Source organism: Aotus nancymaae, unplaced genomic scaffold (genome assembly GCF_030222135.1).
Source record: "Aotus nancymaae isolate 86718 unplaced genomic scaffold, 86718_ANA_hifiasm-v0.15.2.pri h1tg000099l, whole genome shotgun sequence".
NCBI classification, from domain to species: Eukaryota; Metazoa; Chordata; class Mammalia; order Primates; family Aotidae; genus Aotus; species Aotus nancymaae.
In genome coordinates, this window is record NW_026988514.1 from 8,007,685 (window position 1) to 8,031,023 (window position 23,339).

The following is a 23,339-nucleotide window of genomic DNA, read 5'->3' on the forward strand; positions in this document are numbered from 1 at the left end:
ATTCATTTTATAGCTCTATACTATTCTGCTATAAAAATGTATCATAAATTATTTATCTGTTTCCTGTTGATGGATTTCATGGTTCCTCCAAGGTCTTTTTTGCTGTTACCAATTATGCTCTATGAATGTCCTTTTCTATGTCTCTGAATGTACACGTGTGAGAGAGTCCCTGGGCATATGTTCAGGAGGAGTACTGTTGAATCACATGATACACAAATCTTCAACTTTACCAAACAATAGAAAATTGCTGATGTTATACCATATTTTTTCACATTTTCACTTGTTTAATATTACCCAAGATTTTTATTATTGCCAATATGAAAGTGTAAAATGGTGTTTCACTGTGGTCTTGATTTTCACTTCTCTGACTACTATGAAGTTGAGTAAACGACGGTATTGACACCACAGATTAGTTTGAGAAAAATCCACAACTTAAGGATTTTTGAGTTTTCCTATCCATACTGACACACTTTTTGTTTGCTTAGATCCTCTTTAATGCTGTGCACTAATGTTTTCTCCATGCATCTTGAGCAAGTTTTGTTAGATTCATTGTTCATATATATAAAATAAATGTGTTATATATTTATTATATTCCTTAAAAATGCATGTATATAGAAAGAGAGAGAGAATTTTTGGTGATTCTGGTCTAATTATTATTAGTTTTTATGAACTTATTTATTAATAAAATTGCCTGTATTTTTCAGGTACATGTTATTTTGTAATATGTATACATTGTGGAATAGTGGTTGTGTAATTTTATATTTTTTAATAATATGTTTTCTGTTTGTTATTGATACATAGAAATTAAATTGATTTTTAAAAATATTGACCTTGTATTCAGCCATATTATTATTTTAACAATTAATCTCTGAGTCTTAGAGGCTTTCTTCGTAGACAAACATATCAACTAAGAATATAGATTTTTCTTCCTTCCCAGTGCTCATTCTTTGTATTCCTTTTTTTAAAAAAATTGCACTAACTAGACCTTAGACCGTTTTGAATAGAAATAGTGATAAAGGGCATCTTGTTCCTAATTTTAAAGAAATTGCCTCTGCAGTATACCATAATCATGACATTTGCTGTTATATTTTGGCAGGTATCATTTCATTAGATTAAGAAGTTTTTATCCATTTCTAGTTTATTAGGAGTTTTTATCATGAATGGATGATGAATTTTATCAAATGCTTTACTGTATCTATTAAGCTAATTTAATTTATTTTCTGTTTTAATCAATTAAAGTGGTGAATGACTTGGTCATAATAGCTTATCCTTTTTTTGGCTACATTTGATTTGGTAATTTTTAAAAGGATTTTGGACTATATTTTATTTAGTGAGAATGGAATATACTTTTACTTTCTTACTCTCTTCTTGCCTGCTTTTGGTAAAAAGATTACGCTAGCCTCACATAATGAATCAGAGAATATTCATTTTATTTCTGTTATCTGCACTAGTTTGTTAATATTGTAATTTTCTAGTCCTTAAAGTTTCTAAAATTTCTGTAAAAATCTGTAAAATGGTTTTGAATATTTTCTTTGTGGCAAGATTTTTAACTATTTGATTCAATTTTTTGAAAGGCATCAGGATCCTTCTGTTTTGCTGTTTTTGTCAAGTTCATTTCAGTAAGTTATATCTTCCTGAGATTGTGTTCATTTCATCAAAGTTTTCAAATTAATTGGCATAAGATTGCTAATAAAGCCATCACTGCTACCTTTTTGGACTTATTTATTTTAAATATTATTTATTTTTGTCTCCTCTTCTTTTACCTTAATCCATTCTGTGAAGAGTTTTTCATATTATTAGTTTTTTAAGAAGAAACATTTAAGATGTGTTAATCCTCCCTATTGTATCTTTGCTTTCTGGTTCATTCATTTTTGCTCTCATATTTATTGCTTTCTTTCTTCTACCTTTTTTTCTGTGCTAACTCTTTTTTAAACTTCTCAAACTGGTTGTTTATCTCATTCCTCTTTCAGTTCTTCTTTTCTAAGTATTTACATATACATTTCCTTTTAAATACTACCTGGCTTGCATTCTACAAAATCGGATGTGCAGCATTTTCATTATTAAGTTCCAGCTATTTTTAATTTTCACTATAATTTTTTCTTTGATCTATGAGTTACTTAGAAATGTTTTTAAATTTCCAAACTGATAGAAATTTCTATTGTGTATTTTTGTTACTGTCATTTGATTCAATTACATCGGGATAAGAAAATTGGTCTATATGTCACCTCTTCTTTGAAATTTTTGAGACTTATATTATGGCCCAGTGTATGACCATTTTGGGGAGTAAATATTGCATGCATGCTGAAAAAAGTGGTCATATTCTAACTGTTAGGTGCACAGTTCTATGTAAGGCCAATAAACAAATCTGTGTGTTGAATCCTCCCTATCTTTAAATTTTTAAAAATCTTGCATAATGATGGAGTTTGGTAGTTTCTTGTGACTTACACTAAAGGCATTCACTGAGACATGAGTCCTGTGAGCTCCCTGGCTGGTCCTGAGGGTGCAGTGTTAAGGACAGAAGAGTCCCAGGCTTGGTGGCCTTGGGGGAGGCCATGTACCCGAGTGAGGGGCAGGACCTGAGAGCTGCTGGAGTGAGGCTCATTCTCTTCTGATCGGCAGTGCAGTGACCCTCCTCACCTAGATGATATGGAAAACATTCCTGCCAGGTAGGCTGGAGGCTGGGCTGGCTGGGCATGAGATAAGAAAGTGAATTAAAGTGAATTGACTTCTTTTTTTTTTTGAGATAGAGTTTCACTCTTGTCGCCCAGGCTGGAGTGCAGTGTCACGATCTTGGTTCACTGCAACCTCTGCCTCCCAGGTTGAAGCAATTCTCCTGCCTCAGCCTCCAGAGTAGATGGGGTGAATTGACTTCTTCATTCAACAAACCCGACAGGGAGCCAGCACTGTGCCAAGTGCTAGGCCAGGTGCTCTGGGCCTCGCCCTCACAGCTCCCCAGCCAGTGCAAGCCATCCCACACCAGTGACAGGAGCAGCCTCACAGTCAGAACTGGGCGTTCATTACAGGAGGACGGGATGGGGCACCTGCTCTTCTGGGTGCATTGTGCCACATCGAAAAGACACACAACCTTCTCACCGAGGTGCCTCGGCTGGGTGCCAGGGCATCTCATGAGATTCTAGCTTACGGGGCGTTTTGGGCCTCTGCCTGTCTAAGCAGAGCGCAGACTGCAGATTTTCCACACTTGGAGGCTGCAAAAGTGGCCACAGATGCTTCCTCTCCTGAGACTATGTGGCACAGGTTGAGCCCCCAAGAATGTTTCAACAGGTGTTAGGGAGCAGAAGTTCATGCTGGTGTTTAGGTTGACTCATCCCATGCAAAAGTGTTTTAAAATCAGTTCCCGACATTTGAAACTTAGTGATTTCACATAAAAATGGAACTGCCCAGTGTGGCTGGAAGCCCTGGGCCGGGCCCGAATGTAGCTCGGCTCTCCCCAGCCACCGTCTACAGACTGTGGGGTCTGCACTGGCATTTTCTTTCAGTACACTTAGAGAAATGTGAAAATATTCTTCTTATACATATTCCCATTAAAACTGGGGTAAAATTAGAAAACTCTCCACATATTCCAGGATAAATAAGAGAGTATGTTTCTTGGTGCAGGTGGAGACTGATTGTAATTTCATGAAATAAGTAAAGTGTGGATGGATGGAACTTTAAGGCACCCAAATGAAGCCAATTACTTCTCTCATGACCAGCCTTCTCCACGCATGTCCATTATTTATGAGAAACTCTGAAGGGGCTATAACAGCCATGCAGAAGGACCCAGGGGGCATCCGTGGCACTAGGGCAATTGGACTGCTCTGGGTGGACCTTGCCAGTGGGTGGTGTCTGTGCATGGAGGGCAGATGCAGCCTGAGGGGCGTAGACTGCCAGCCTGGGTTCTGAGTCCAGCTCTCATGTTCACTGCTGCGTGGACTTGGACAGCTTGTACACTTAGAGAAAAGTGAAATATTTTTCTTACACATGTTCCCATTAACTGGGGCAAGATTTTGTTAAACTTGCGATATAGAAATGTACATGCTTCTTTATCCACACAGCAAATAGCAAGATCTGGCAGCAGATGAAACAGCTACCACCATCTCTACATGGTGATAAGTGGAATAGATATTTAGAGATACCTGTAACAGCTGGAATGTGGATGGAAAGACTTATGACTCCTACCAGGAAATCCTGCTAAGGTGACATAGGACACAGTAGCAAGTGCTCAGAGTGTTGGCTGCTACCATTAGGGATTTGACTGAGGGAGCCCAAGAATGAAAAGAGCTCAACTTCTGCCAGCTCAGTTGGGTGAGGGGGTTCGAGACTTGTCATTAAGTTGATTTATATTTTAAAAGTGACATTTCCTGCACACTTGAGTTGGTGGCTGAACAGCTAAGCATTGTGACAACGTACAGGTATAAAGGAGTACAGGAGCATGTGGCCCTCAGCATGCTGGCTGAGCCTGCGTGACTACCAAGCCTCCTCCAGGGTAGGGACCTGGACGTGGGGCCTGTAAACTTAGGTGGGAAAAAAATTACAACTCTGTTCTCTAACCTCTAAGGAAAACTTAGCATCTTTTTCTAATAGTAGTGTGGCAAACAAACCACAGCAACATTACTACCAGGTGACTTTATTCTTGGTAGGAATCACAGGTTTTTCCATCCACATTCCAGCTGTTACAGGCATCTCTAAATATATTCCATTTGCCACCATGTCGAGATGGTGGTAGCTGTTTCATCTGCTGCCAGATCTTGCTATTCGTTGTGTGGATAAAGAAGCATGTGTATTTCTATATCTCAGGTTTAACAAAATATTTTGATAACTATGTTTTGATACTACTGATTTCTGTTATGATTCTTATCTATTTTAGTTTGGGCACTTAAAAATGTTATTCTGAGAAGAGAGCAATGGGCATTCTTAGACTCAGAGGGGACCATGGCACAAAAACAGTGACCAAGCTGGACTATTGGCCGGAGAGGCATTTCTTGTTACTGCTCAAAGTCAGAGGCTACTGCAAGGGCTGGACTGCAGGGCAGACCGGCTTTGCCCACATCCTCTCTGAGACTTAGCAGCATGGGTCGTTGGGCAAGAAATCGCACCTCACCGTGCTGTGTTCCCACACTCTGTGGGGAGGGTTACAGGAGAGAACGCTGGGTATAATACCCCAGCACGTGCAGTGGGCCTAATCACAGCCAGCTTCTGGCAGAGACCAGGATGACAGTGGCTTCCTTCAGCCCTGCCTTCCGAGAGGCTGAGAGGAACTGAACAGCCTCCTGGCTGTGGCGGTGGCTTCCTTCCCCATCAGTCACGTGGGGCTTGTCCTGTCCCCGGAGCCTTGGGTCACATGGTTCATTGTGCCTGGCCTGCCAGGAGACAGGAGCAGAGCGCCAGCATGGACTCTGGAGTCAGCATGCTGAGGATCCTCTTCCTCCTGGGTAAGTGGCGACTGTGGGGGTCTCTGGTCTGGGGGAACCTCAGTGGGCAGGAAACTGGGGGGAGCCTTAGCCCACTGGGGCTTGATCCCTAAAGCATAACTCTGTCCCTTTACACAGATGGCTTCTCTCACTTTGACCTAGTAGTGAGCAATGCTCTTGTTTATCTCACTCCTGCTGCAACTTACAAATACTTCTGGGCTAAATGAGAATAGGAACTGTCATAGCAGAAGGAGCTTCAGGCTTGGTATCTAGAAAAATCTGGGTGTAAACGTTGGCGTCATTGCTAATAAACTAGAATAAGCCTCTGAAACTCTCTGAGTATAACTTTCTGAACTAATGAGATGGGAGATAATCATGTTTACTTTTTGTGATTGTGAGAAAATTAAGTTAAATTTAATTAAGTCAAATCAAAATACTGACTTAGAGTGAGAACACGTAGGTATGTAGATGTTAACGGTGAATCGGGATTCTCATGCAGTGAAGCAGACTCTGCTATTCAGAGGTATCTTGTTTTTAAAAATTATCGTTAATGCATTCACTGAAAGAAGGAAGAAAGGAGAGAGGCAAAGACTAATAAAAAAGTAGGGCCAAATGAAGAGGGAGAAATATAAAGTCAGAGAAGCAGACAGAGAGGAAGAAACTCAGACACACACACACACACACACACACAGACAGAGACATACAGAGATGGTTAGAAATATGCATACATGGAGACAGACAGAGATGGAGAGAGATGTGTGGCTTTACAAAGTTTCCTCTGACATCAACTGTTGTTTCCTAAACAGGCAGCATATGTCCCTCATATATACAAAGACATTCTTTCCCAGAACTTGCATTGCTCCAAGACTCAATGGTAAGCAGTCTGTCTCCAGATAAAATCTTATGTCTCCAGAACAATAGGTTGTATCTTGAATGTGAGGAAAGTTGGTCTTGTGGGCGGATTTCCATCTGAAGTCTGCACTAAGCAGGGGATAGCAAAGACTTTGGCCTTCAGAAGTTAGCATGTTAGACAGGCAGAGAGCCACAACATCCATCAGTTTACACATGGAAATGGGCCCTTGGCAGTGACCGTGAGGAGATGGCAGGAACCAGCAAGCAGCAATTAAGAGTGTGCACGGTGGTTAGATGAAATGTGCCTGACCAGAGATGTGGTGGAAGGTAAGGAAGTTGTAACCCTTGTTTCTCCTTTTGACCTATCTAGATGAACAAACAAGTCTGTCCTGGTAGAAAAAAAGGAAGTTAAATTTAAGAAATCCAATGAAAAATGTGCAACTTATATAAACAGGCAATTCATTGAGGAATTATTGACAAAAAAAACCTTTAAAATGTCCAGTCTCACAAATAATAAAAGAACTAACAACACCTTGCAATTTTTAGTGTGTCTAAGGTGTTGGGTGCTCTGCTAAACTTGTTACATGAGCTCATTTGGCCCCCAGAGCAACTCTGTATAATAGATCCACAGTTACCTGTGTTTTACAGATAAGGTTTTAGTCACTGGGCCAAGGCATCACAGCTCGTTTGTGCTTTCATATACTATTGGTAGAGGTACACAGTGGTTAGGAGGGGTATCCAGCGCTAGACTCCCTGAATGTTCATCCCAGTTCTGTTGTTTACCAGCCTGGACAACTTGGACAAAGAACTCATCCTCTCCGTGCTCAGTTTTCTCATCCGTAAGTTGGGGACACCTCGTAGGACTATTGGGAGAATGAAATCTGTTACCACATTTAAAGCACTTAGCACAGGATCTGACACTTGGTGAGCACTCACTGTTGGATGTGAGGGGACTCACTTATTCAATCTCTCCAGAGGGCAATTTGGCAAAATCTGGGTGTCATTGTAAGCAAAATGTAAGATGTTCATAACCCTTCACCCAGAAATTCCACCCTCAGGAATATAACCTAATGAAATAATAGGGTAAAAGCCCGGCCAAAATATTTCACAGGATATTATTCAACACTGCTGAAACCATGGTGAAAACCAGAAACAAGTGACTATCAGTAGGAATTTGACTAAATTAATTATGCTTTAACGTATCATTAAACGCATGAAAGGCATGAACTGATGTGGACAAAGCAGCAGTGATGAAGTGATCGTTACAAGTTAGAGTTCCGTAGTAATCCGTAGTCGTATTTTGCATGTGTTTACTTACATATCCAAAGACTGACTGGAAAGAAATACAGCAAATGGTTCTTAGTATCCTTTATTCTTAGGAAAAAGAATTATAGGGCATATTAGTTTCTCTGTATTGGCATTTTTCATAATGATTATGTATGTTCTTAATTCCAATAAGTAAATGTTTGTGAACAAAACGCAAATGTGACAGCCTGTTGAAAGCAAATGAAGAAAACGTTGGGCTTCCCCTTTATTGACTGGAGAAAGGGACCTAGAGGACTAGGTAGTGCACTCCACCAGCAGATGGATGCCCGGGAGGGTGGGTGACCAGGCCAGTTACCCAGGGTGTAGGAGGACTGTGCCTCAGGGGCCTTGGGAGGCATGGGGGCTCTCTCCGTCCAGTCCCTCCGTGACATCCAGGATCCCAAGTATGACCAGGGGACCCTGGGATGAGAAGCCAGGTCACTCTTTCCCAGACAGAGTTGGTAGAAAGTTTTTAAAGAAACAGTTTTTGAATATTCTTTAAATATTTTCAAACCCTGAGATTAATGGAACAGACATTTATGGAGCCAACACCCTGAATTACCAAATGTTAACTCTCCCTCTAGATATGTATTTAAAGGTAGGTAGCTAAATCAATGTATCCATCAGAGAAACAGAACATAAGCAGTGGAGTCTGGCTTTCTTCCTCCTCTTGTTTTCCTCCCTCCCCATAGGGAGTGGCACCCCAGGCTTGGCTGTGCTTCCTTCCTGGGTTGCTTTGCAGCTGTTAATAACTTTGGAGGAATCCATCATAGCATAGTTAACACGTTGTATTATCTACCCATTCTGATAATATGGGTCAAATGCATTCATCTCAACTACTCTACAAGCTTCTGCAGAAACACTGTCATTTATCTGTTTATTTATCCATTTCCGTACTTTCAGAATTTAGGTAGTCTCTAACTTGCAACCTGACGGCAGATGCTTAGATGAGCCCTCTCGCCCTACCTCCTGAAACCCACCTGCTGCTGTTTTTCTAGAAGACATTCCTGGTAGGGGAAATGTTGCTTAAATTCTCCTTTTATTGGATATTACCAAATTGCTCTTCACCGGGGGTTGTGGGCGTATCTATTTCCTTACATACTCAGTAATACTTGATACTGCCTGATTTCTCAATGCTTGACAATTAGAAGGGTATAAAATTTTATCTCGAAGTTTTTATTTTAGTTTGTGTGTTCCTAATTACTACTAATGTAGAGAATAACTACTTTCTCTACATTGTCAGACAGCCCATTCTCCTTTTCTGTAGATTTCTCATTTTATATACCTATCTCCCAAGTTATATTTGATTATTGTTCTTTTATGTAGTATTCTGGATATTAATTATTTGTACATTTCGTGTGTTGCAAATATCTTCTCTCAGTATGTTGCTTATCTTTTATCTTTGTGGCATCCTTTGCTGTGAGAAGTCTTTCAACACGATGTAATCAAATGTATTGGTCTTTCCCTTTTTGTATGTTTGGTTTTTCTGTCTTAAGAAACATTTAAAAAATTATTTTTGCTTTAAAGTGGTTGCATTTTTTATGATTAGGTCTTCAATTTATTTTGAATTATTTTTATTTGTGGCCTAAAGAAAATATCTAATTTTAATGTTTTCTCTATGGGACATCAGTTGTTGCAATATCATCTATGTAATAATCTTTCCTTTATTTGCTTTGCAATGATTCTATATAGGATACATATTCTATGTCTATTCTATACACATTTACTATGTCTGAACCATTAATGGGCTTCATCTTCTGTGCCACTTTTTGCATCTGTCTCTCTTTGAATCCACATCACACTGTTTTATTTGCTAAGGCTGACTAATCTTGATAGCTTGCAGGTGAAATATCTACTGCTTGTCATTGTTGCTAGAATCATTGTGGCCCTTAATTCACTTCCTCTTACATGTAACTCTCCTTCCTGGAAAGTGCGATAAAATTTCGCTTCCTGAGAGCTGACCCTGGGCTGGGCTGCTCTCAGCACTCCCACGTGGACCCTGTTGCTTTCTCAGCCCCAAAAGCAGATGCTTTTATTGTAGTCATGCCTGTGTTTGCAGACAAGGAAACTGAGGCACAGAGAGATTAAAGTAGCAGGTGAGTGGCCCAGCTAGGATTCAAACAGGCATTTTGATGCCCAAAAGCTGAATTTTTAGCTCTAAAACCAATAGCCTCTTAGTCAAGAATAGAAAGGACATTGTGGAAAAACTGAAGTGAATGTTTAACCTCTTTAAAACAATTTTTATTTCAAAAGAATTCAAGCTTTCAAGAAAAGTACACGAATAAGAATAATACAAAGAACACCCATATGACTGCCTATTTTAAATAATTTATCTTACTTGCTTGATCATATATTGCCTTTTTTTTTCTCTCTCTCTCTCTCTACACAAACACACACACACACACACAATTTATTTCCTGAAACAACTGAGGGTAAATTGTGTATACCATGGGGTTTCTTTTAACCCTTAAATACATCGGTGTTTCTTTCTTTTCTTTTTCTTTTTTTTTTCTTTTTTTTTTTTTTTTGAGGTTCATCCTTTCTTTTTTTTGAAAAAAAGAAAAAAAAAGAAAGAAAAGAAAAAAAAGAAAAAAAGGAAAAAAAAGAATGAAGAAGAGGAAGAAAAAGAAAGAGAAAGAGGGAGAGAGAATGGGAATATTGCTTTATTGCCCAGGCTAGAATGCAGTCTAAAAATGGGAATTGAAAACCTCTTTTATGCCAGTAATTGTGCTTAACAATGGAGACATGAAGGAATAAGGGAAGGTAATAACAAACAAGCAGCCAACCAATATTTCATTTAAACCTATGAAATGCTATGCAATTATTGAGGAGTGATTTACTTCCAATTATGTAGTCATTTTTGGAATAGGTGTGATATGGTACTGATAAGAATGTATGTTTTGTGTATTTGAAGTGGAGAGTTCTATAAATATTTATTAAGTTTACTTGTTCCGGGTCTGAGTTCAAGTCCTGGATATCCTTGTTAATTTTCTATCTCGTTGATCTGTCTAATATTGACAATGTGATGTTACAGTCTCCCACTATTATTGTGTGGGAGGCTAAGTCTCTTTATAAGTCATTAAGAACTTGTCTTATATAGACAAGTTGGGTGCTCCTGTATTGGTTGTGTGTATATATAGAATCATTAGCTCTTCTTGTTGCATTAGCTCTTCTTGATCCTTTTACCATTATGTAATGTCCTTCTTTGCCTCTTTTGATCTTTGTTGCTTTAAGGTCTATTTTATCAGAGGTGAGAATTGCAACTCTTGCTTTTTATTTATTTATTTATGTTTGCTCTCCGTTTGGTTGGTAAATCTTCCTCTGTCCCTTTGAGTCTTTGTTTATCGTTGCATGTGAGATGGGTCTGGATACAGCGTACCGATGGGTTTTGGCTTTTTATCCAGTTAATAATATATATGAGTTTAATACTGCCATTTGATGCTAGCTGGATATATTTTCGGAAAGGCTGATACTGGTAGTTCCTTTATATGTGTAGTGCTTCTTTCAGAAGCTTCTGCAAAGCAGGCCTGGTGATGGTAAAATCTCTAAGTACTTGCTTGTTTGCAAAAGATTTTATTTTTCCTTTGCTTGTGAAGCTCAGTTTGGCTAGATATGAAATTCTGGGTTTAAGGTTCTTTTCTTTAAGGATGTTGAATATTGGCCCCCACTCTTTTCTGGTTGAGAGGGTTTCTGCTGAGAGATCTGCTGTAAGTCTGACAGGCTTCCCTTTGTGGGTAACCTGACCTTTCTCTCTGGCTGCTCTTAGTATTTTCTCCTTCATTTCAACCCTAGTGAATCTGACGATTATGTGCCTTGGGGTTGGTCTTCTTGAGGAGTATCTTTGTGGTGTTCTCTGTATTACCTGGAGTTGAACATTGTCCTGTCTTACTAGGTTGGGAAAGTTTTCCTGAATGATATCCTGAAGAGTATTTTCCAACTTGGATTCATTCTCTTCATCACATTCAGGTACACCTATCAAACGCAGATTAGGTCTTTTCACATAGTCCCGTATTTCTTGGAGACTTTGCTCATTCTTTTTTATCCTTTCTTCTCTAACCTTGACTTCTCGTTTTATTTCGTTAAGTTGGTCTTCGAACTCTGATATCCTTTTTTCTGCTTGATCAATTCGACTGTTAAAACTTGTGCATTCTTTGCGAAGTTCTCGTGTTGTGTTTTTCAGCTCCATTAATTCACCTATATTCCTCTCCAAATTGTCTATTCTCGTTAGCATTTCGTCAAACCTTTTCTTCAAAGTTCTTAGTTTCTTTGCATTGGGTTAGAACAAGTTCTTTTAATTCACAGAAGTTTCTCATCATCCACCTTCTGAAGTCTACTTCTGTTAATGGAACGCACTCGTTCTCCATCAGGGCTTGTTCTGTTGCTGATGAGGAACTGTGATCCCCTGTAGAGGGAGAGGCATTCTGATTTTGGGTATTCTCAGCCTTTTTACGCTGGTTTCTTACCATCATTGTAAATTTATCCACCTGTCGTCTTTGTGACTTCCAACTTTCAAATTAGGTTTCTGAGTGGACGTCGAACTTGTTGATTCCCAGTGCCGAAATCTGAGCAATCCACTGCACCAGTCAAAACAGCGGTGTTAAGATTGATGGTGCTTTTCTGCCCAGGAATCGGCCAAAAGGGGACCCGGTCCTGCTCACCCTGCACCAAGAACTGCCGTGCTGAGGCACCAGCAAAACCGCCGCACCGGCCACAAGAGTCGTGCTAGTGACCCGTGGGGCTCCTCCACTGGTAATCTCCGGGTCCGTGAGCAACAAAAATTCGTCTGAAAGTGTGGTATCCTCTCGTTCTCTGCACTTTCACTAGGAGCTACTATCCCGAGCTGCTAGTGGTCAGCCATCTTGGATCTCTTTCCTCTTTTTTTTTTTTTTTTGAGACAAGAGTTTTGGTCAGCCATCTTGGATCTCTTTCCTCTTTTTTTTTTTTTTTGAGACAGAGTTTCACTCTTTTTGCCCAGGCAGGAGTACAATGGTGTGATCTTGGCTCACCTGCAACCTCCACCACCTGGGTTCAAGCGATTTTCCTGCCTCAGCCTCCTGATTAGCTGGGATTACAGGCATGCGCCACCACACCCAGCTAATTTTGTATTTTTAGTAGAGACGAGGTTTCTCCATGTTGGTCAGTCTGGTCTCAAACTCCCAACCTCAAGTGATCTGCCTGACTTGGCATCCCGAAGTGCTGGGATTACAGGTGTGAGCCACTGCGCCCGGCTTTAGTGTTTATTTCTTAAGAATAGAGATACCCTCTTATATACCACAGTATAATCATCAACTTCAGGAAATTTAATGTTGACAAAATACTTTCATATAATCTATTTATCATATTTTAATATTTTCAATGGACCCAATAATGTTCCCTACAGCCTTGGTTTTGCCTCCAGACCAGGACAGAATCTAGAACAGGTATGGCTTGGGGTGACCAACTATGTCACATTAGCCTTCCTTAATGTGGTACATCCCCCCAGCCTTTGTTTGTCTTTCATGATAAAGATATTTCTAAAGCATGTGGCTTTCCATTCCCACTTTTTTTCCCCACAGAACATTCCTCATCTTGGAGTTTGCATGATATCCCCTGGTGATTCGATTCATGTTATCCATTCCCTTCCAGAAGACTGCGTGGCCAGTGCTGCCGTTTTCAGGGGTCCACGCTTGGGGCATGGGATGCCCGAGGAAGGCTGATATATTTTTGCCATGATGATAAAAAATCTTACAACTAGGTTTTGGATTATGGTTCTCACAATTCTAAATAAATTGTTTGCTACTTAAATATCAACTGATCAATATTTTTAAATTTTGCTAAAACATTGATCTAAGACTAGCTATTGAAAATATCTGGTGAAATTTCTAGGCATTTTATTAGAGGTCTGCATCTTCCTTTTAAAAAAATCTTCCATATAAAATATTCCTATGGACTCTAATTCCATCCACAATGTAAGCCATCTATCTTCGTTTTAATTCTGTTGGAAAGCATGTGCTGAAATCCATGCATTATTATAATCATGATATTAAGAGAAATACAATATCACTTTAATTACATTCCAGGGCCTAAAACATTCTTCATTGAATGAGCCAGAGTTATTGAAGAGAACAGTCTTTTTTTTCTCCCTTAATTTATAATGAAAAGATGGCAGAGGCTGGGGTAAAGAGAATTAAATTCGTTTTTATCTTACAAGTCAAAGTCATCACTTTATTCCTTGGGTCTTAGTCCCTGAGATCTTTATAAAAATCTTTGCTGACAGCTTTCCCCTGTTCCAAGTTCCTGCCAAGACAATGATTCAGAATCACGTGGTGTGTGAATTTCAGGAGGAAGAAGCCTTGGTGTATTCGTTTTCTTTTGCTGCATAACAGATCTCTACAGTTGTAACAACAGAAAACAAATACCCCAGGGTCTCTTGCAAGTCAGCAGAAGGTAAAGGAAGAGGCTGAGAACTCAGGTGGCAAGAGACATTTCCTGATAGGACAAGAATTCCCCTAATGACTTTTGCCCTTTTTCTAAATGAATTGCTTGCTTTTCTCTTTTACTGTTGAATTTTGAGTTCTTTATATACTCTAGATATGAGTCCTTTATCAAATATGTGACTTGCAAATATTTTCTTAGTCTACAGTTTGTCTTTTAATTCTCTTAACAGGGTGTTTTATGGAACAAAAATGTTTAATTTTAACTGCCTAACTAACTAATTAATCTGTTTTTTTTTTTTTTAATGGATTGTGCTTTTGACAGCATGTCTGAGAAGTTTGCACCAAACCTTATGTTCCCAAGACTTTCTCCTAAAATTTACATGGTTTTATGTTTTATATTGAAATCTATGATCCATTTTGAGTTATTTTTTGGATAAAGTATGAATTTAATAGAGGTGATTTTTTTAACCTATGGATATCTAATTGCTCCAGCACCATCATTTGAAAAAATGATCCTTCCTCTACCGAACATATTTTGCTCCCTTGTCAAAAATCAGTGAGTAATACTCTGGTGGGGCTAACTTGGGGTTCTCTTTTCTTTTCCGTTGATGTGTCTGTCCCTCTGCCAATCCCATACAGTCTTGATTTCTATCAATACATGAAGTCTCAAGGCTGTACAGTGATTCCTTCTACTTTATTCTTCGTTTTCAAAAAAAAATTTAGAAATTGCCTTTCCTTTACTTTTCCATGTAAATTTTAAAATAATCTTTTGCACATCTACAAAAGCAGTCTTGATGGGCTTTTGATAGGAATTACATTAAACTTATAGATCGATTTGGGGAGATTTGACATCTTTACTATGTTGCTTTTTTCCATAAACTCGGTATGTGTCTCCATTTATTAAGATCCTTTTTATTTCTAGGTCCTTGAGGAATTGCCACACTGTCTTCCACAATGGTTGAACTAATTTACACTCCCATCAGCAGTATAAAAGTGCTCCTATTTCTCCACATCCTCTCCAGCATCTGTTGTCTCCAGACTTTTTAATGATTGCCATTCTAACTGGTGTGAGATGTTATCTCAATGTAGTTTTGATTTGCATTTCTCTAATGACCAGTGATGATGAGCATTTTTTCATATGTTCGTTGGCCTCATATATGTCTTTTTTTGTAAAGTGTCTGTTCATATCCTTTGCCCACTTTTGAATGGGCTTGTTTGTTTTTTTCTTGTAAATCTGTTTTAGTTCTTTGTAGATTCTGGATATTAGCCCTTTGTCAGATGGGTGGATTGCAAAAATTTTTTCCCATTCTGTTGGTTGCCAATTCACTCTAATGACTGTTTCTTTTGCTGTGCAGAAGCTGTGGAGTTTGATTAGGTCCCATTTGTCTATTTTGGCTTTTGTTGCCAATGCTTTTGGTGTTTTAGACATGAAGTCCTTGCCTGTGCCTATGTCCTGAATGGTTATGCCTAGATTTTCTTCTCGGGTTTTTATGGTGTTAGGTCTTATGTTTAAGTCTTTAATCCATCTGGAGTTAATTTTAGTGTAAGGTGTCAGGAAGGGGTCCAGTTTTTGCTTTCTGTACATGGCTAGCCAGTTTTCCCAACACCGTTTATTAAACAGGGACTCCTTTCCCCATTGCTTATTTTTGTCGGGTTTGTCAAAGATCAGATGGTTGTAGATGTATGGCGTTGCCTCCGATGCCTCTGTTCTGTTCCATTGGTCTATATCTCCGTTTTGGTACCAGTACCATGCTGTTTTGATTACTGTAGCCTTGTAGTATAGTTTGAAGTCTGGTGGTGTGATGCCTCCAGCTTTGTTCTTTTTGCTTAGAATTGACTTGGCTATGCGGGCTCTCTTTTGGTTCCGTATGAAGTTTAAGGTGTTTTTTTCCAGTTCTGTGAAGAAGGTCATTGGAAGCTTGATGGGGATAGCATTGAATCTGTAAATAACTTTGGGCAGTATGGCCATTTTCATGATATTGATTCTTCCTAACCATGAACATGGAATGTTTCTCCATCTGTTTGTGTCCTCTCTTATTTCGTTGAGCAGTGGTTTGTAGTTCTCCTTGAAGAGGTCCTTTACGTTCCTTGTTAGTTGTAGTCCCAGGTATTTTATTCTCTTTGTAGCAATTGTGAATGGCAGTTCGTTCTTGATTTGGCTCTCTTTAAGTCTGTTATTGGTGTATAGGAATGCTTGTGATTTTTGCACATTGATTTTGTATCCTGAGACTTTGTTGAAGTTGCTTATCAGTTTCAGGAGATTTTGGGTTGAGACAATGGGGTCTTCTAAATATACAATCATGTCATCTGCAAATAGAGACAATTTGATTTCCTCCTTTCCTAATTGAATACCCTTTATTTCTTTTTCTTGCCTGATTGCTCTGGCTAGAACTTCCATTACTATATTGAATAGGAGTGGTGAGAGAGGGCATTCTTGTCTAGTGCCAGATTTCAAAGGGAATGCTTCCAGTTTTTGCCCATTTAGTATGATATTGGCTGTGGGGTTTGTCATAAATAGCTTTTATTATTTTGAGATATGTTCCATCAATACCTAGTTTATTGAGGGTTTTTAGCATAAAGGGCTGTTGAATTTTGTCAAAGGCCTTCTCTGCATCTATTGAGATAATCATGTGGTTTTTGTCTTTGGTTCTGTTTATGTGGTGAATTATGTTTATCATTTAAAGTATTTCTTTCTGTGTATAATTGTCAGCATATGGAAACATCATTGATTTGCATATGTTAATCTTATTATATTCCACCACCTTGCTGAACTCACATATTCTTATTTTTTAGATCCCTTGAGATTTTCTGTGTTGACAGTCATGTTCTCTGCAAATAGAGTTGGTCTTCTCTCTTCCTTCCTGAATGGTATGCCTGTATTTCCTCTCCTTGCCGTGCTATGCTGACAAGAACGTTAGTACTAGGTTGAACAGGTGTGGTGATGGCAGATATCCTTGCTTTGTTCCTGATCTTAGTAGAAAAGTATTTTGTTTCTCACCATGACATTTGATTTTAGCTGTTGGTGCTTTCATAGATATTCTTTGTGAAGTTCAGGACGTTTTCACAATTGCTCATGGAAGCATTTTTATGGTTAGTTGGACATCTCTATCAGATGACTCTAACTCTGTCATCTAGGTGATTGCATCTGTTGATTTTTTTTTTCTCATTCAAATAGAGATTGTCTTGGTTCTTGCTATGACAAATGATTTTCCATTGAAACCTGAACATTTTGGGTTTGATGTTATGAAACTCTGAATCTTATTGAAATCTTCAATTTTAGCAGGCCTCCTTAGATATCATTCTGTCAGGAGAAAAGGGACATTTCCTCATGATTGCTGGATGGGTGGAGCTTGACATCCTCTTTGGTCCCCAGTGACACCTGGTGGGAGAAGGGCTTCATGTTACTGTGGGGTGGGGTGCGGTGCAGGCTCCCCTTTTGGCCCTCACCTGTAGCACCCTGCTGGGAGTGCCCAGGTTCATCACTGCTCTCCATGTGTCCCCTGCTGACACTGTGGGGTGGGGTAACCTTGTGGCTGCTGGGCAGTGGAGGGCATCCTGACCTTTTCCTAGCAGGAAGTGAGAGGAACCTTGTCACTGCCAGGAAGGGGTAGAAGTGCAGGATCCCACACGCCCTCCACTGATACCCCTGGGAGTGGGGACATTTTCACTTGTTGGGCATAAAGGTCTCTCTTCCCCATGTAGCCCTCTGATACCACCCTTGTTGGGGAGGGGGGGCTCTTTGTAACTAACCGGTGAGGATGGAAGTCCAGGTCTTCACTCAGCCTCTGTTGGTGAGGGTGGGGGTCAGGGTGGGGCACAGTTTTTTCTGTGCCGTTTGACTGCTGTGGAGTGGTGATTGCCTAAAAGTCTTGTCTTCCTAGGCTGCACCTTTCCCAGTCTTTGGTTCAAGGGAACTGGCTTTTTTTGGGGCTTCCATGTCTGTGCCCATTGGTGTTACAGGGTTGCCAGCTTTCCGGTTCCCATTTGGGACATCTGAGGCAAAAAGAAAACTTGGAAATTCACTGCCCTGTTATTCTTGGGCTCCCAAGGTCTCTAGTCAGTCTGCCTTCTTCTCTTCATTTTTTCGGGTCTTCTTATATTTACTATTTAGGGGTTTTAGCTGTAGTTAGTGAGAGGAATAGGAAAAAGTAAACCTATTTCATCTTTCCAGAAATGTAAGTCTGAAATGAGTTCTAAGTGCCTGGGGGATGGCTGATTTGAAGTAATGCTCTTTGGGGAGGGGCCCTGGGCTCGCAAACCTCCCTCAGACACACAGCCCTGATCCTAGAGGCCCCGAAGGGGTCTGCCCTATGGGGTGAAGGAAGGAGTGGGGATGGGGGCAGGGTGCCTGCTTGGGAGCCCCATCCTTAATCCCTGATGTGAGTTACAGCTGGGCGGCTGCAAAGCCGAGCCCACCAGGCCAACACACACTCAGCAGGCCTTTTCTCTAGCTCCCAAATTAAGCCATCTCCACTTCCTCTTTAAAGTCACTATAAGCATTGTTGTCACACCCAGACCCTCATTTATCTACCACAATTGCTTGAACTGCTCCTTTTATTAAATTTGATTCCATGAATAACTGGCTAATGGTTCTTAGTGAGATGGACTGGCTTACTCTCCCCTGATTGTCTGAGCGAAGCAGTTGGTCAGCCGGGGAACTCCTGCCTGGACCCGGCTGCAGCCAGCTCAGAGTCCTGCTCACACCTTTGCAGACTCTCTGGCCATGTCATCAAGAAGTCTCTCTTCAGGGCAAGAGGTGAAGGACCTGGAGCTGGACCTGTAGGCTGTCTTAGAGGACTGGGACGCACAGACACCAGAGCTTTCTCTTTGATTAAGCAAATACTGATTTTCACCAGAGTCTACTGGGACATAAGTAAGTCAGACTCCGACCTGAGGAGTTGACCATGGGGGACAGTTGCAGTGCAGTGTGTTAAATACTGAGATGAAGAAAGTACAGAAGAAAAAGGAGAAGTGTTTGAACCAAACTAGCCTATCCAGGAAGGCTTCCTGGAGGAGGAGTCTTAATGAATGTAAATTGCTTACATCTCGGCCTGGGTGAAATCCTTCAGCAGCTTCCCATTGCTGACAGCACATGCTCAAGTGTTTACTATGTCACTGTCCTCCCAGCCCTGTCCGAGCTGTCCCCTGTTGTTCCTGCTCCCTGGTCTCAGGGAACATCCATCAGGTTACTGTCCAGCCTTCTCATGTGTCATCTCTTCTGCGTGGGATGCTGCTGCTCCCCTCCAGGGCCATAGAGATATGGCCCACTCTGTACTGTCACCACCTTCAGGGCAGAGATCTGGTCTTGCTGGGCCAACACCCTAGAACCTGCTCAGTAATTAGCACTTGTCTGAGTCAATTATTGCCTGAGGTGGACCAGCAGCCTTGAGAGCCAACCTGCAGGAGGCCTGACTTTCTAAAAGAGAGGTCAGCCTCTGCTGAGGTCCCGGGCTGGGGCAGCGCGGACTGCAGGGGCTGTGCAAGAGGGGAGCACAAGAGGGGGACATGGGCCAGCAAAAGAGGAGGGCTTGTTGAGCCCTGGGAGGATGGTGGGCCTCATTCTGCAGGATTTTAAACAGCTTTAGAGGAAGAGGGCCCAGCTACAGTGCCCCAGATGGGATGGAGGCAGGGAGACTTACTAGGAGAAGGCAAATGAATAGTCCAGGAGAGAGAAGGCAGCTGGATTTGTCCCAGGCCATGCCAGCAGGGTCATGCTGGCTTCTGCGGCCCCAGGCCACCCACCTCTCACAGCCACTTCCTGGAGGGAAGCAGTGTGTGGCCTGAGGTCAAGGTGTGTGGCTGAGTAAACTGGTGTTCATCCCAGCTTCTGGCCAGCCCATGCTTAGCCATGCGTAGCCCCACTGGCAGACAGTGTTGGAGAGGTCAGGCCAGGGCTGTGTGGCAACAGCCCTGAGTAGCTGAGCAGACCCCGGCAGGACTCCCTGAGCTGACCTAAAGCCCTAAAGAACAGAGACCTCTCAAGCTGCAGATGAGCCCTGATTGCTGAGTCACATGTGACACATTAAGACACTTTGGTCAATTTGTAATGGCTGTTCACCCTCCATGCTGCAGTGAGACCTTTCCTTGGAGCCAGCGTCAGGCATGTGAGCCTGAAAAGGTCACGTCACTTCCTGGGGCTTTCCTCTGAAAACAGGTCACTGTCCCCAAGAGAGGCCCTTGTCCTGACACCGGCTCTAGGACCCCACATACACACGTATATGCAAATGCAAAGACATTTTTCTTTTTTATCTTGTCAGGAAATGTTTTAAGAGTTCAGCAACTGGGTCATCACTCAGACAAAGAGAGAGGGAAGTGTGTGTGCAAGAGCTCTGTGCAGCTGAAAGTGAGGGCCCAAGTCGGGAAACCACAGCCTGTGGCTGCTCTGGGAACTAGAGAGCGAGGGAGAAAACACTTTCATTTCAATTTCCAAAAGACCAGATTCTCAGATAACTGCACTTCCTCCCTCCACCTGGTAGTCTCCTTTGGGGACTGAGCATTGCCTAGAACTCTAGGAGGAAAGCCAGGGCTTGGGTAAGGGAACTCGCTGGTGAGGCTGAAGGCTCAGGCCCCATCCCTGGTCCTGGAGGGTCTGCGGTTCTGGGTGGCCCAGGCCAGGCTTGGCTTCCTTCTACTCTACCCATCTGCCCCTGCTGCCTCTGGGGGTAGGCAGCAGGGCTGCACCTCTTCCTCTGGAAGGGCTCCCTGAGGAGTGGACTGCGGGGTCCTGGGGTCAGGGGGATGGGCTGGACTACGCATAGGACCTGATTTATAACTTAAATATTTAGACATGTGGCATGCTCTAGGCTCTGCAAATGTCAGGAATTGCCTTAAAAAGTTAACTAGAGTGGAGACGCCTAGCACAGACACTGGTGCCCCTCAGGGCTCAGGAATGGCCTTTCCTGGTAAGGGGATGCCAATGGCTCAGTGTGGCCTCTCTGGGTTTGCGAAGCAGCTCTGGTGTAGGCTGTGTGCTGCCATTTCCGCTGCAGCATCATGGCCCCTTCCCTGTGGTCCAGGACAGCTCTCATCCCACTGCCCTGCTCCCTGGACACATGCTCCCCTTGGTCAGGTCCCTCAGGACTCTGGAGCAATGCTTCCCAGAGGCTGAAGAGCACAGTATGAATATTGCATGAATAATAATAACCCCACCACTTAGCGGTTATGCAACGCTTTCCTCTTCCACGATACTTTAGCATCATTAATTAGTTATTCTGCATTGCTTCCAGCCTCCCCTGCTCTTCTGCAAGGCATGCCCTGAGAGTTGCTCCTGCACACAGGCCCGTCCCGGCCTGAAGCATCAACATCGAGTGGCCAGGCCCTTCTTCATGGGATTGTGCAGGCTTTGGGAGGCCTTGGCTTGGCCACTTCTCAAAACAGCAGAGACTTGTGCCCTTGCTGGGGAGCACCACCTTCTTTCTGACCTGAGCACACCTATTCAGAGCACCTCCCGGTATGCTCAGCTCCCCACTTCACCCATGGCCCCTAGGAAAGTGGCCGATGCCCATCTCAGGTGGTGGCATGCTTGCTTGTGGAAGGGCAGCTGCCGCCTGCCCGTCACTCTGTGCACACACTTTTTCCCGGAACTTGCCCAGACATGCTCTGTGTGCAGTGGGACCACTGAGCTGGCAGCCATGTCATGTCTGATCCAAGGCCACTGGCTGAGCCATGGGTGTCAGAATGGGGACTCAGATCTCCTGGTTCCAAATATCTTCCCCTCCCACCCACCATGGGATCATGGTGAGGCTTCAGATCCCCACAGAGAAGCTGGAAGGTGGGCAAGCCCTTTCCTCAGTGACGAGGGTCGGCCGGGTGTCCGGCTGTGGGGCCTCTGGTCTGGCCCTCCCTGGACATCACTGTCTACCCAACCACGAGCCTCAAGCTCCTCCTTGTTCCAGAACCCCCTGTCTCCCCCAAGGCTTCAGCAGCCACTTCCCAGGTGTGACTCAGTGCTCACATGTGTCACCATCCCTGGTCAGAATGGACTTGGGACACCCAGGGGGCCCTGCCCCCTTGGAAGAGTTCCTAGCCCTGGTTCAGGCTCAGGCCAGCTCCCTGCCTCCACCCCTCCATTAGCCTGAAAAGGTATTGATCAGTTTGGCTTCTGCGAGCTGAGTGTTTTAATCCCACTGTGTGAATCTTTAAGAATTAATTAGCAAAGATTGCTCAAGAAAAACAAAGTGGGCACCAGTTTTGATACCTCCTGGTCACCCACTGCTATTGTTTCCCTCTTAATTATGATGCTATTTCTGGAAGCTAGAGGCGAGCTCCCTGGTGCATCTGAGCCTGGGGTGGCCTCTGCGTCTTCCCGGTGGCCCTCTGTGGCCTCCTGCTTCTAGTTCCTGCCCAGGGTGGCATGGGGCAAGGAGAAAGGGCACAGAGGCATTGCAGCAGGCAAGATACGAGTAGCCAAGCCTTCCCCACCTCTGGAAGCAGAGTGGCCACAGGATTCTCCCCTCTGCTTGTAAGACCTTATCTGTCCACAGTGCCGTCCACATCTTTAACTCTCCAGCCCTCTGTACCCTCTTGAATCACCTGGCCTCTGCTTGCACCTTGTCCTCTGTCCGGTCACGTCACATTTCCTGTCTGGACACCCTCCATTCCAATCCCTGCCATCACCTCACTGAGACTTTATTAGCTCCAAGTGGTCCTTTTGTTTTTCATTTAAATAATGATCTCTCCAGGGAAGCTTCTCTGATACCCCCAGGCTGGGTTAGGTGCCTGCCTTGGCCCTCCTGGCTGGCTAATCACTGTGTACTTTCATGCATCAGCAGGGCCCACCGTGTGTGGAATTCCTTGCTCACTGCCTGTCTTCCAGAAGCCTTAGTGCCAGGAGCTCAGGGGTGCTGATCTGGGGTTGCCAAGCAGGTGGTCTGTTCTGACTCCACGCATGTTGTCTTTCTGGGGATGGGAGATCCATGGAAATCAAGGAGCTGTCTAAAGGCTCCCAGAGCCCCCGACCCTGCCACTGCTTTGCACTCCTTTTCCCGTGTGTCCCTTTTGCTGGGATCTGCGCAGCTCTGTCAAGTAGGTTTGGGTTCTGCCCCAGCCTAATTCTTTTCACAGAAAGCAAGGACCACAAACAGGCGTGGGAGGGGGCAGAAGACGTCCTGTTTAGAGTCACGGTCTGACGAGACCGGAGGGTGATTGAGAAAGAGAAATCTCAGGTGGTTCCTGAGCTTGAGATGAGGACTCTGAGGTTTCTGCAAGTCTTGATCTGGAAGACTTTAGATTCCGGCAGAAGCCAAGCGATGTTGGAAGTAGGAGGACTCTGTAGCCAAGGCCCATGCGTCTATGACCCTTCGTGCTGCATGGGAGAGGGGTGCAGAGGTGCTGTCGCACTTGGGGTAGGTGCACTTCA

The 23,339-nt window shown here is 42.8% G+C and overlaps 1 protein-coding gene across 4 annotated transcripts in view; it reads left to right on the top strand.

Annotated features, from left to right (window-relative positions):
• The first annotated feature begins 5,343 nt into the window (after positions 1-5,343).
• The window catches only part of TMEM273 (transmembrane protein 273), a 58,792-nt gene continuing 40,796 nt past the window's right edge, over positions 5,344-23,339 (top strand). For all 4 annotated transcript variants that reach the window (XR_010340053.1, XR_001111554.3, XR_001111553.3 and 1 more), the window contains exon 1: positions 5,344-5,429. Coding sequence is in view for 1 of the 4 variants with exons in the window: in XM_012477489.2 (XP_012332912.1) it covers positions 5,387-5,429 (43 nt within the window). In the remaining 3 variants the exon portion in view is untranslated. The remainder of the gene's footprint in view (positions 5,430-23,339) is intronic.